Genomic DNA, 13,440 nt, shown 5'->3' on the forward strand with positions numbered 1-13,440 from the left:
CTTTTTGTAGATGCAAGGAGGGGACAGCTTGAGAGATACAGACTATTAGGTATCAACACTTTCCATTAGGCAACAGCACTTTCCATTAAAAACATATGCATACATTCAATTTCCAAACCAGTCCTATGCTTCCATTAACTTTAATTTTACATTAGGTTTCCCTCCTTTTTTCTTCAACACTTTCTTTTCTGCTACTGAAAAGTTTTTTAAACAAGGTGGTAGGAAATCAGTAACATTGAGGATAACAGTAGAACTGACCATTGTCAAGCATTGCCAGAGGCACAAACTTCACGAACCATCTGTTGTTGCAATTTTTCCCTCTTTGTTTTACCTTGAGAAAACCCCAAAGCAGCTTGTAGCAATGCTCTATTAAAAGCATGCAAATGGACAGAGTTATTAGTTAACTGGTAACAAATGCCTATCAAACTTGTGATTGTATCAATGTGCTATCCCTCCCTGCCCCCAAGACTCTTCTCCTTTTTAGCCAGGAGGACATCTGATGAGGAGGTGCTGTTTCATTTCCTCTCCTTCCTCCCACCCCTCAAACGGGGAAGCGCTCAAAGGCAGGGAGAGGAGAGCATGTTTTTAATTCAAATGCTGCATCTTAAAATACTATTGTGCAACACTTGGGTCAGTCTTATTGTAAAGCTGTATACATATACACACCACTGGAGCGCTTTATTCGCCCTTTAGCTCTGAAAAAAATTTAAAAAAGAAAAAGCAATAAGGCTTTTACATTAATAACCATTTACTATTTCAGTTTTACACCCAAGAATTTGAGTATTTGACTAAAATCTTTGTTTCGCCAAAGCCAATAAAGGTTTAGAAATGAAAGTAAGCAGAAAGCAAGCTATGAGGACTCTCCTATGGAGTTCCTTGCCAACTGACAGATGCAACAGGAAGAGGGTGAAAAGGATTTCCTCATGTGCAAAGAGGCCTGGCAGACTTAACTCTGAGGCATTCGGACCTCTCCTCAGGATGCTCAGCCCCCCTATAGAGACTTCTGACTCTTACATTGATTCAGCATTCCTTACTTAATTTCTACTAATTCTTCCTGTTCTTCCTCATTTCAGCTACCCCTTTTAAAAAATTTACCAGGCATAGAAAGGCACTGGAGAAAAGTATATCACAGTCCCGCTGTTGTTACCTTAGTCTTGAAAATCTTACTGTGAAATAAGGCTGTGCAAGAAGAAAACCTCAAGCCTAATTACTGCCTAGTCTCTCTCTCATTCAGGCTTAATTCCAGTGACACATTCCATAGCGATGCTGCTACCTTAGAGGCTGAACCCCTCACTGATAAGATCAACTTTGAGTAATCATGATTTGAGTCCAAACTAAGTTTTAACAATCTTTAGATACTGTTGATTTTCCTTAAAGATCTTTGACTATGTGTCAAATGCCATGCAATAAAGTGTAAACATATTCCCCACCAGAAGAAAGAAATGAGAAGACAACAACACTCCAGCCTCCTCCCAGCCCCAATGAGTAAGCGTTCTTTGCTGACACACACAACAAATAGCAGAAAGCATTGTCCTTTCGTCAACTCCCTCAGAAGTTTTTCTGCTTTTACCACTTGTTTATCAAATGCTGTAGTACAGGATATTACTTCTCTGTATAAACCTGGCACTTCTTGTAACTGCCATTATCAAAAGATCTAACACAAGTATCAGCTTCGTGGCAGAGATGCAAGTTAATGCACACAACTCATGCAGAAGTAAATTAATTAAACCTCACCAAAGCAATTACTCAGTCCAGCCAGGAAAACAAAGAAGTGCATACACTCAACAGCTTTTGAAAAGTATTGTTATTCTGGGAAACATACCTTTAAAACATTTTGGATTGTTTCTTTTTCAGAAACATCCAAAACTTATCAGTGTCAACTCACCTTCCACACTATCAGAACAGGAGGTACCAATCCCAGTGTCCCCGCTGTCGGAAGCTATACTGTGTCTTCTGACAGGATTGCTCTGATTGCTTGATGAAATGGTTGTGGACTGCCACAGGGATTCAGTACCAGGTAACCATCCCACTGAGGAATAGTCTGAGCCTATAAAGAAGGAAGTCAGAAGTCTGTCATTACAGATACAGTACAGAAGTCAACAACAAAATACCAGTCAAGATGAAAACTGAATCCCATGTTTCGCAGTTTAGGTTTTAGCCAGACTCTGCCAACATTTTGGGGTACTTGTTTTATTAGAATCCTTTTGCTAGGTGGAAGTGACCCCCCAAAAAATCCAGTAAATACATTTTTACTATTTAGAAACATAATCCTTAAACTGTTCTTGCACTAACTTTAACAAGATGTCTATCATACAATTCCTATCCTAGAACCGATACTCAATTCACAGCAGAATTTTGCATTGCAAGCATTTAACTACAGTCAGAGAGATGAACAAATTTTAGGACAGAAACCAGTTGAAGATCTGGCCAGTGAAATACAGCCATTTGCAGCTGTGCATAAACCACATGACCTAGGTGATAAAATAAAGCCAGCAATTAGATCATTAACACTGATATCTGAAGTAATTCATTATATTTCACTGTTATCAGTAGTTTTCACCAGCTCAAGCAGGCACACACCGGCACACAAGCTGTCTTGGTGAGACATCTATCCATCTAATGGGTTGTTTCATTTTGGTTGTATTTTATATTTATTTAAATAATTGTCAAAATATTAAATTTTAAAGCACAATTCAGAGCAGCAAATAGTTCCTCTGTTCAAGGAATTTTCGAGAATGTGTGGCCTACTTTATAGTCAGTCTCAAGGGAAAATATACCATAGAGTACAACTCCAGAGGACCATCACAATTTCCAGTAGCCAATATCTAAATGTGAGCATTGTTTATAGGCAGAATACTGATCATCACGTTCGCACTCCAAACCAGCAGAGCTACGTAAAGAACCTTGGAAAAAAGCACAGCCTGCACTTGATTTTGTATGTAATCACATACATACACCCCCTCTAGCAGTTAGCTTTGCATAACACTTTCAGAAGGAAATGACTCATGAAGAAGTATCAGTTCACATACGGCTCTTATGCTACATGTGGTTATTTTTAGGTCATTTAAACATTTTCAGCAGTGTCCATCCAAAGCCATAACAGCAATTTGCCTCTGCAATGATATCTGCAGATCATTGCTATTTCCAGCTGTGCTTGTTTCCTAGTAAATTAAATAGCTTAGAAAAGGACGCAAAAATGAATACATACTTGTGTGTATATATACCCCCCTTATACAGGAATACATACATACTCCCCATATAGCAGCCAAATCACTAGACCTACTAGCCAGAATAGTAACAACTGCTCACCACAACACTTGTAAATTGAGGAATACAGCACATGCTTCCTTACTGTATGCACTGTTTAACTGTAACATGACATCTAAGACAGTCTACTTTCTGCAAGTAGGTTCTTGGAGGACTTAGATACGCCTATCTCATTTGTCTCAACTTCATTCTCCTTTGAGGTTACTGTGGGAAGAAGACTCCCATTAACACATTTTCCTATCTTTTCTCACAGTCTTCAGAATCACTCAATTCTCCTTCCCCTTCATTCTACTTTAGCCATACCTTGTGCAATGCATTTCCTTCTCTTCCTTAAACTTTTTGCTTTTCCTCCCCCAAAGTCTCTTAATCCTTAATTATTCCATTGAGTAGCTTTCAAGTCCAAGGGTGAGGCAGCAGAACAGACCAGAGGAGCCAGACATGAACGCAACTGCCCGTGGCTCATCCGTCACACCCCATAAGGAGGTCCCAGCCAAGATCCTAAGCAAATACCACTCCGGGTGCTATTGTTCCTACCATCCTCTCTGTGTCATCATCTAACGCACCAAAACATGATAGTTTCGCATACAGCTAGTGGGAAACTGGGACGTTTCTTCCTCTTCTACCACCCAGCACATTCTTCACTAAACACTCTGGCTGCTTTGGGAACAATAATTTTCCCATCCCTCCCTCTAAATAGATCTATTTTCCACAAGAGTTCCACTTCATACTTCTCAAGCTGCATCTAGCTATTCCAGCAAGAGTAAAGACGACTTATGGGAGCCCAAGCTAATTAAGCCAAAGACAGTTCTGATTTAGGAGACATTTAAAATACATTTATAGAAAAGAAATTTAGTTTCATTTACCCTTTATTATGCTGTTCTCCACAATACAACTCTTTGGTGACATTTCAGCTTTTATGGCATTAAACAAATGTTAAAAGAAATGTATCAGATAATGCTACCACTACTGCACAGAAAATCAACGCAGCACTAAGCATCAAAGTCTTTAGATCTCTTGGTTAGACAAATGTTCAGTATGTGAACCTATAACCATCCACACACAGCCCCCCAAAAGGGAGAGATACTGTTCACTTTGGTGGAACTTGGAGGAATAAAAGCTAAAAATACCAAAGAATGATACAGTAACTTACATAGGAAAGGGTGTTTGGAGGTCACCTATTCTAACCCCCAGCTCAAAGCAAGGCTAATTAGACCAGACTGCTCAGGGCCACATCCAGCTGAGCCTTAACACCTCCAGGGACACAGATTCTACAACCTCTCTGGGCAGCCTGTTCCAGCATTTAACCACCCTCTGTGGTGCAAACAAGATTCTCCTAACATCTCATCAGAGCCTGTCGTGTTCCAAACATTGTTGCAATATATCCCAAAAGATATGATGATACAGTGCAACTAGATTTCAGCATAAAGGGTTAACATACCAGAGGGGGCAGACAGTCATCCTCATTGGGACCTCTATAGGTACTGTAAACTGAGGGAATAAAAAGCATCACAAAGCACCCTACTATAATCTAGTCTCAATTTTACATGCACACAGCTTGGGGACACACCAAGCCCCAAGTGCGGTGCTGAAGCACAGGTCCAGGTGGACTTGATGGCACAACACATAATTAATGCAACACTTTCTGGAGCAGCTTTGCATCTAGGGGCAGCTCATTGCTTTTACATTAACTCATGAAGCCAGATTCTTGAGCTGGTAGGCCTGAAGAGGTAAGTGCTGCTAAACATCCATAGCTACACACAGATCAGCATGAGGCCAGCAAGAGTTTATTAGCTTTGGCTCAGCACAGGCCTGCCAGATCCCATCTGGCTCTCCAGGGAACCACTGAGGTCTCTCTGCATGCTGCTCTGGGCTCCAGAAGGCTCTCTTCACTTAGGAGCGCCCTCTCGCCAGCCCTCATGGTGCACAGCTGGCTGGGCACAGCAGGAGCACGCCCACAGCGCCCTCACTAGCATCACATCTCTCCCTTACAGCCATCCTGCACACAGACGCAGGGACGGGGATGGGATGGGATGGAACGGTCTCATTTTCTCACTCACTGGGCTTCTACTCCTCAGGAACAGGCTCTGCATATGTCCCAAGAGAATTGCTTTAGAATTTGAATAGGTAAACAGTATGTTCTTTTTAACCCACTTTACACGTGCCAACAGAACACTTCAAGAAATGCTTTCTCTTTGCCTCCCACAGAAGTCCTGACATTAAACATGCTGCATTTTTTTTTAAAAAAGGTAGCTAATGACATGTTCCAAAAGTCTGCACTTTTCTATGTTTCATGGCACATCCACATCATCGTTTTACCTTGCTGACCTAACAGTGATTCTTGCACAATAAAAGGCCATTACAAAAATAAACTGTCTGCATGAAAAAGAGCCTTGCAAAGCTAATTGAACCCACTTCCATAAACGGCCAAATAAAAGCAATAAGATAGTAGAAACAAACTCAATTAAGTCTCAACAGTAAGTCATGTGTACCCAATTCAAAGCACCAGAGAGCAGACCCCCTCCCCGTCACTGAGGGAAGGTAATTACACAAGTTGCAATACGGAAACGTAACCCATAAAATAAGACCTTAGAGACCTCATTAGTCCAAGTCATTATTTAAAAACATCATTTATCAGTTTCACTATTTGAAACTGACCTTCCGAGCCAAGTCCTGAAGAATCACCAATCGCTATGCCCCCTGTTCTATGCTCCTCATCTCCTTTTCAACAGCTCTCTGTAAATAATATGATCTTCCTTGCAGCAAACAGCCTACACTAAGAGAACCAAGCCTAAGAGGGGGCAAAGGTACACAGGAGCCCCCACGCTGCTCAGCTAGCACACCTGCTTTACCCTGCTGCTCTAAACTCAAGCCTGCCAATCAACAGCTAGTGTCCATCTGCCCAAAATACTGAGTGGGTTAAGAAAAGCAAGCACAAATGTCTAGTAGATGTTTGTGCTGCTAAATTGTGTATTACCGTGTGACTATGATTGTTCCTTACGGAAAGTCTACCTTCTGTAGGACTGAATAGAAAAGAAACAGAAGTAGTATCATCCTACCTGGCTGTAGTTTCCAACAACAAACATGACAAATACAATACATCCAGGATCCCAAACAAATCTCAGAAGGAGCCTTGTTTATACAAACAGTTGACTGCATCCTTGAATTTGGCCAGTTAAAGATACCAACATAGAGCTGAGTTTCCAGCCTAGACATTTAGAACAGATCGGTTAACAACGAAGTATATAAAGTGCAGGAAGTAGATTATTTATTAAAAGAGAACAGTTGTTGAAATTTCACTTCACCAAACATGTATCTTTTTCTCTGTATTACAGAATGCTGTCACCTACTGATGGCAGGAAGGCAGCGAGTTAATTCCGGATCATTACCACTCCTAATTTCCAGTAGCATGCACAGATCCCACACGATCTACGTAGACAAAATAATAACACCATCATCTTTATATTTGGTTCCTAAAATACCTCTAACACACTTGAATGTAAAAAACATTATTTTAAGTGACAGTTATGATACTGTTATTTTACCTAGGCTCTGAATGGAAAGCAAAAGACTGGGTTTCACAGCAGATATATCCTAACTTAAGGATACTGATTTTTCTATTCCACACCATGACTTTGACATAGATCATGACCAGAAGTGAATCACCTGTGACAGCCAGTGTAAATTTATACAGCCAAAGGATTCTGAAGGCAACATCTCACTACGGCACTATCAAAACTGGCAACTATGCAAAGCTCATGCTAGTCATCATGGATGTGACCAGGCTGTACAATAATATTTCACACCACAACGGCACTGAAGCCTGCCTGAAGCTGTTTCAAGGAAAGAGAGTCAGCATTTCAGCCCAAACACACTGCCAAAGTTACTCGGTTCACCCTCACCATCAGCAACTTTACCCCAAACCCTGCTAATTACACCAGAAGATCATACGATAGCATTTTGAAAAAAGTGAACCCACCTTCAACCCAGTTCCCCAATGCCTACTCATACAGTTCCCTGACATTGCTGAACTTGCCTCAGTTGCAACTTCTCCCCCCCACCCCATTCTCAACAAGTCCTTCAAGGTTTCACAGCCTCTCTTTTGCACTCTCTCCCTGTCCCACAGGGCTAAGTAACCACACATCTCTTCAAAAGGAAAAGTCTACAAACAAATCCACAAACGGTCTCTCACTGAACTCTTTGCTGTATTGTAGGAATAATCTTACTTCAGCTGGGAAATGTTTACGTTCACTCATCATAGTTGCAAGATCATTACTGCTGAAAGATTAAAGAAAACTGCACTTTAGTGCATATTTCATGCACAACAATTTGTCGCCAATAAATATCCTTTTTTTTTTTTTCAACTGCTGGAAAGATGACACAAATAGTGAGAAAAGGAAATGGAGGCAGGGGAACTTAAAATGCAAAAAAACCTTTCCAAAAAGTACACACAAGAGCAGATGTCATACTTTAACATATTGATACAGTTTTTTAAAAAAAGCCGAGAGCTGATAGACTGGTGGAAGAGCAGCCTCCTTCAATCAAAGGTGAAGCAAAAGATAAGCTGAATTCACTCAATCTGATATCCTGACACAATAAAAAGAACCAGGCATGTAAGCATTCCTTGCAGAAAGAAAATTTATGTGGAAAAATAAATACTCTTGCAAATAATGTTTGAAAACTGGCATCACTTCATCTCTACAATCCTTCTGCAGAACCAATTGCAACTTTTCTTAATACAAATGTCCAAGTTCCAGATCTACAATGCAACCTCTTCTCTTCCAAGACGAGCAGTACACTGGTGAGAGAGGTTTCTTAGTGCTTTCAGGGAAGATGGGCAGATGACAGTTTCAGGACCCTTTTCACAAACACTCCGGAGGTGGTGGAAGCTCGCGGCTCTACCAGCTGGCCACAAACAGAGGTACCAGAAGGTCCTAGTCCCTCCTCTCACATGAATGCAGCTGAGAGTAGGTGGATGATACAGCTTAATCTATGTGCAAAAAAGGAGCAGGGCAAAGTGGGATGAAATGACAGCCTAACTACTGAATTTTTACATTTCAGTTTCTCAAAATCACTTTACAATGTCAGACAGCTCAAGTATGATTCATCCGGAGGACTCATACCCTTTATTAGCGTGCTTTCTTGACAGAGCCTGCAAGCTATTTAACTAAGTTCTCCTAGTTTTTCAGTTGGAAACTGATTAGAGCAATCCTAAGTATGAAGAAAGATAAAAATGTACAGATACAGAGGGAAGCAGGGAAAGAAAAACAGGAATGGAAGAGTTTAAGTAGAAGAATACTGAGAGAGACCTTTCTACTGGCATTTTTACTTGTACAGCCTGGTAACATACTGCCTGGCATACAAAGGCCCATGCCTGTCCTCTGTACTATTCATGTGCAAAAGAATTCACTTACTAGAGAGAGAAAAAAAAAAAATCATAAAATAGTAGAGGAGAGAAATGAAAGCAGAAGAGAAAAACCCAAAGAAGAAAATCCTCAAAATGCAATCCTCAAAGTAAACATATACCTGGTTAGCAGTATCAATTAGAAAAACCTGACTAGGGTCATATTTTAAGGAATACAAACTTGTGATCCAATTTCTTAAGAGAGGTAAATTTTAATTAGATTGTGTCACCAAACCTCTGGCTTCTTTTGCCTCTGGAATTCCTTAATAAAAGTTAAACTGTGCCCCCCTTCACCCTCTGACATGGCTAAATGTACAATCTCTCAACGCTAGATAATTATAGCTATAAAACCTCTGTCTTCTGTACAAAACAGCATTTCAGTGTGAACTTCCACAAGTTACAATTTTTTATGACTTTATAGATGTGTATGGCACCGTACAACAACAAGTTACAAGGCTTCTCGTGCAGGGCAGTATGCAATCTAGAAGAAAGAATGGGAACTAAGAATAAAAAAATACGCCAGTTTGACAGATGAGCTTTAGAGAATCCAGCCATGGCAGTTAAAGACAAAAATCAGCTAGCTCCATCTCTATCAACCTCCCAAACCAGAGTGCATAGAAAGTAAGAGGTGCCCAGCTCTGTCTTTCTATCAGAGTCCAGGCTGGCTAGCTTATGGCGGTGGCTAAAATGGGTTTGAGCCAAGAATGCTCTTTGACATTAGAGCTAATCGGATCTAGTGGTCAGCTGCTACGCAAAGGCTGGTCACCTTTCCCAGCCACATAGTTGCTTTTGCTTCCCCAGCATAAGCCCCGCCACTCCAGACTCTGCAGAAAGTGGTTCAGGAACAAACTGTCCCCACTTAACAAAAAAGGTTATCCACTAATTTGATTTCCTAAGCTGGCTCAGCAAGGGGTCAGACTAGACGCAGTGCCAAGGAGGGAGTGGGAACGTACAGGCACACTTCTGATGCCTAGCAGCAACTAGCTAGCAACTAGGCTTATCCCTACCGCCAGATTGCACATTAAGGCAGACTCTAAACTGGAGCAAGATAGGCATAAATCTCTGCTGGCTTCACTGTGGAGGACAAAATCTGTTCAACTAGGAGAGCGCTGTGTTCAACACAGCATTCTGGTAGCTAAATAAGATAGCAAAATCCTTAGACTGACACAGTATGTAATAATGGACTCAGCCCCCCAACTTCTATTCTAGAAAGTATGTAAAACAAGAACTCAAATTTGTAACACACTTTATAAATTTTGTACCCACAGCATCTAGCTGTAGTTATTTAATATCAACCCAATGATGAAACTCCTACCCACGTCAGAAGAGAAAGAGGTTTGCTTTTATTTCATCACTGACAGGAGCAAGATCAGGAATACAGTCCAACTGTTGATGGCACTCCTGTGAGTTTTCTGCTTCCAGATAGAGCATTTGCATAAAACAGAACTGCAAAATACAAACTGCAGATGTTTCTTATTTCACGTTTGGCACACAGACTATATATATTACCTCATGCCTGCGACGCTGGCTTGCCTCTTTGTCTTTGGACTCAATGCACTATTCACCCCATAGAAACACAAAGTGATATTTTTAGTTTCCATTCACTTCCATAGAGTCACTGCAGAGAAGGCTACCTTTTAAACTTGGAAAGTTCATCACTTACAATAGGGGCACATCTAGAAAAATAAACACATGAAGTTATGCTTACAGTTGATACAAACTCCAAACAACAAGCCCTCAGGACACGCAATCAGTTCCTACAGTCTGTTAAAAAGCTGTGCACTTGTACGTAACCAGCTGAATCCTTTCACTCAAAAAAGAAAAAGCTCACAATCACAGTTATCATCTATGTTTCAAGCCCTTCTTGCAGCTTAGCTTTATTGGTATTCAAAACCATGGTCAGCTTAAGTTTTTCTCCAAACCGTTTGTCATTCCAACATTTTTCTTACAGAATTACCTTTGTCCTCCCTCTTTCTGTTTAAAGAGTTAATTCAATCTCCCCTACGCATGGGGAAAAGTGAAGTAATCACAGCTGTTAGAATGAGTCCAAAAATACTAAATGGTTTTAAGCAGCTCCCACACTTAGCAAAGTGGATCAAATAAAGCAGTCTAACTTTTTTTTCAAAGAAGAGCATAATTTCTCTCCTCCTTGTAATCAGGTATCAGACCTAAAGATATCCTTGATGCTAAAGCAAACAAAGACAGAGACAAAAAAAATAATTTCACCGAAATATTTTGCTGAAGTATAACAATGCTAGAATTTCTTCCATCATGTTTCAAAAAGGCCTAATGTGCATTATAGACACAACAGGATCTACTTTGATGTGGACGTAAGAGAGTTCCCACATTTTTACATTTGGGTTAAAAGCATGAAATTCTGCCTTCATTTAAGTCATTAGGAGATTTTTCTTACAAACTTATCACAAGGCACAACTTTTCCCCAAGCTCAGCTTCTCAGCTTCCACTAATGCCTATTCAAGGCATTGAATGGACATGAGCAAGGACATTACTCTAGAATTTAAAGAGCAAGCAGTGATTTTAAAAAAAAAAAAAAAAAAATAATCCCTTCACACCATACACTCTCAACCCTACCTAGGTTACCACCAGTCAAAACCTTCTTGTGTTTCCATCTTCACAACTACGATCACTTCTGATATAAAACTTTACATTACAGTAATGCTACCGACCACACAAAAGCCCTTGTTCCATCAGTTTGGTATTTCAGATGATGAAGTGAATACAAAGAGGTTAAGATTGCAACTGTTAGCTTTGTTTTCCGTAAAGTCTCTGCAAAAGTTTTAAGTAATGATATTTTCAATGCCTTTTAGTGCCTCTAGCTGGGTCACTATACTCCCACTTCCTTATTACCCACAGAACCATCAGGCCTTTGATCAGTGCTAGTCACTGAACTTTCATACAAAGCATTAATTCTTAACTATAAGAACGTCTCAAAGGTTCAGAATTGCCAAAAGGTATAAATAGCTTTGCTGTAGAATAGGCATCCAGGAGAGGAGATACCATCTTTTAAAAAAAAAAAAAATACAGATTTTAAAATAGTCTTATTTATTCTGAACCATCTGAAAGAGTTGCAGCTTCCACACCATCTGGAAACTATGCTACAAAAGGAGTAAAGCAGACATTAAAAACATAAGGACACCTTATAAGGAATCTCAGATCTGACTCCAGGATGATTCAAGAATGTTTCTTGTCTGAATACTACACCACTGGTCTCTTAACGTATTAGGAAGCTGAAAGTTTGAAAAGCATAATTCGCTTTTCTACTTGCATTTGCTAAGTCTACTTCAGGTATTTTAACTAATAAAGAGGCAGCATGACTTTTCCTTGACACTGTTTGCACTGCCCCTCCTCAGCAAGACTCAGACAGTCTCCTACTACCTCTCCAGTCATTATCCATTATTCTGGACCCATTTCAAGCTGTATGTGAGTCCACTAACTGGTGGAAGCTACACTGTCCAGTGGAATTAATGTCACTTTTCCTGATCCTCTCTCTTAATCTTCTTTAGCCTTCATGGTAAATCTGAGGATTAACTATATAGTTCCTGATGTCACCAGCAGTGGCAAAGCAAGATTGTGCTAGGAGATTTTTCCACTATCTATAAGCTGACTGAAGAGCCAGCCCATTTGGCTCCAGGTATTCCGCACCCACCTGACACCAGCATAGATGCTTCCTGCAGCGACGTCTCACACCAGGTCAGACAACCGTAAATTCTCCTTTCAGTATTTATTTAACTTTACTATCTTCCTGGTCCAGCTCCCTGAATTAGCTTGCCATGTGGTTGAAAAAGTGCTAGAGTGGGCACATGGAAAGCAGTACAGATACATGAGCGGAGGTACCCAGAAGGGTGGGAGCAACTACCCACTAGATTATCTTAGCTGTAAAATGAAATCATGCCTTGCAATACACCCACATACACCCCTTCAGGCAAAAGGAGGAGTTTACTTGTCACATCTTCCCACATTTCAAGGACTATCATAACTTGAAAGACAAAAAAAAATTCTCAACACTTGCCCTTCTTTTATTTCTGTTAATGCCTCCTTTTAGAGAGGGACCATTTGAATCTCAAAAACCAGCAAAGATCCCTGGGTAATGAGGACAGAAAGATGCAGTGCCACTTACGGCATGGCTGGCTGTAGAGAAATAGGTCACTTGAGCGTAGCTGTGCAATCAATAGGATGTTCAAGCCTGGGCAACCAAACCAGATGCTGTGGAGAACTGTGCCCGGGGAAAGCTAGCGTCCTCCGGGTTGATTCCACGGGGCTCAGCAGTTTTAGGGCACATGAGGGGTAATGGGTCAGGACTAACACAAACCTAAGCACACCTGTGAGCATATTTACACAGGTTATTTCCTGCTGCATGTTCTTCTCCTCCTCTTCTCCAACCATCCACCTCTGGGCCTCTGCAGCTGATCTGCTGTCTCCCACGTGCCACATTTAGAACCTCCTCAACTTGCTCTAGACAGCAAGTAACTCCCATGTGGGAGCCTAAGACAGAAACCAGAACCTTATTATACTTCAGTACACTTTCCCACACCTTCCCCCAGTGTTGGCAGGAATAAACTTCAGGGCTATATATACACTATTATTCCAGGTCTACCAAAAGAAACCGTTATAACATAATGGCTTCCTTCTTCAAAAGTTGTACTGGGTGCAGGTGCCCAGGTGCTGGTGGGGGGCTGCAGGGCAGCCCTCAGGAGGAGCGGGCAGGCCTGCCCCGTGCCGGACACAGCCGATTCCCAGGGGCCCACCGCGGG

The 13,440-nt window shown here is 41.0% G+C and overlaps 1 protein-coding gene across 1 annotated transcript in view; it reads right to left on the reverse strand.

Moving 5' to 3' along the window:
- The window catches only part of CEP85L (centrosomal protein 85 like), a 157,470-nt gene that overhangs the window by 104,917 nt on the left and 39,113 nt on the right, over positions 1 to 13,440 (reverse strand). Inside the window, exon 2 of the mRNA XM_035900711.1 lies at positions 1,886 to 2,047. Within this exon, the coding sequence (XP_035756604.1) occupies positions 1,886 to 2,047 (162 nt within the window). The remainder of the gene's footprint in view (positions 1 to 1,885; positions 2,048 to 13,440) is intronic.

This window comes from Egretta garzetta, unplaced genomic scaffold, assembly GCF_000687185.1.
Source record: "Egretta garzetta isolate BGI_Z169 unplaced genomic scaffold, ASM68718v1 scaffold18, whole genome shotgun sequence".
NCBI classification, from domain to species: Eukaryota; Metazoa; Chordata; class Aves; order Pelecaniformes; family Ardeidae; genus Egretta; species Egretta garzetta.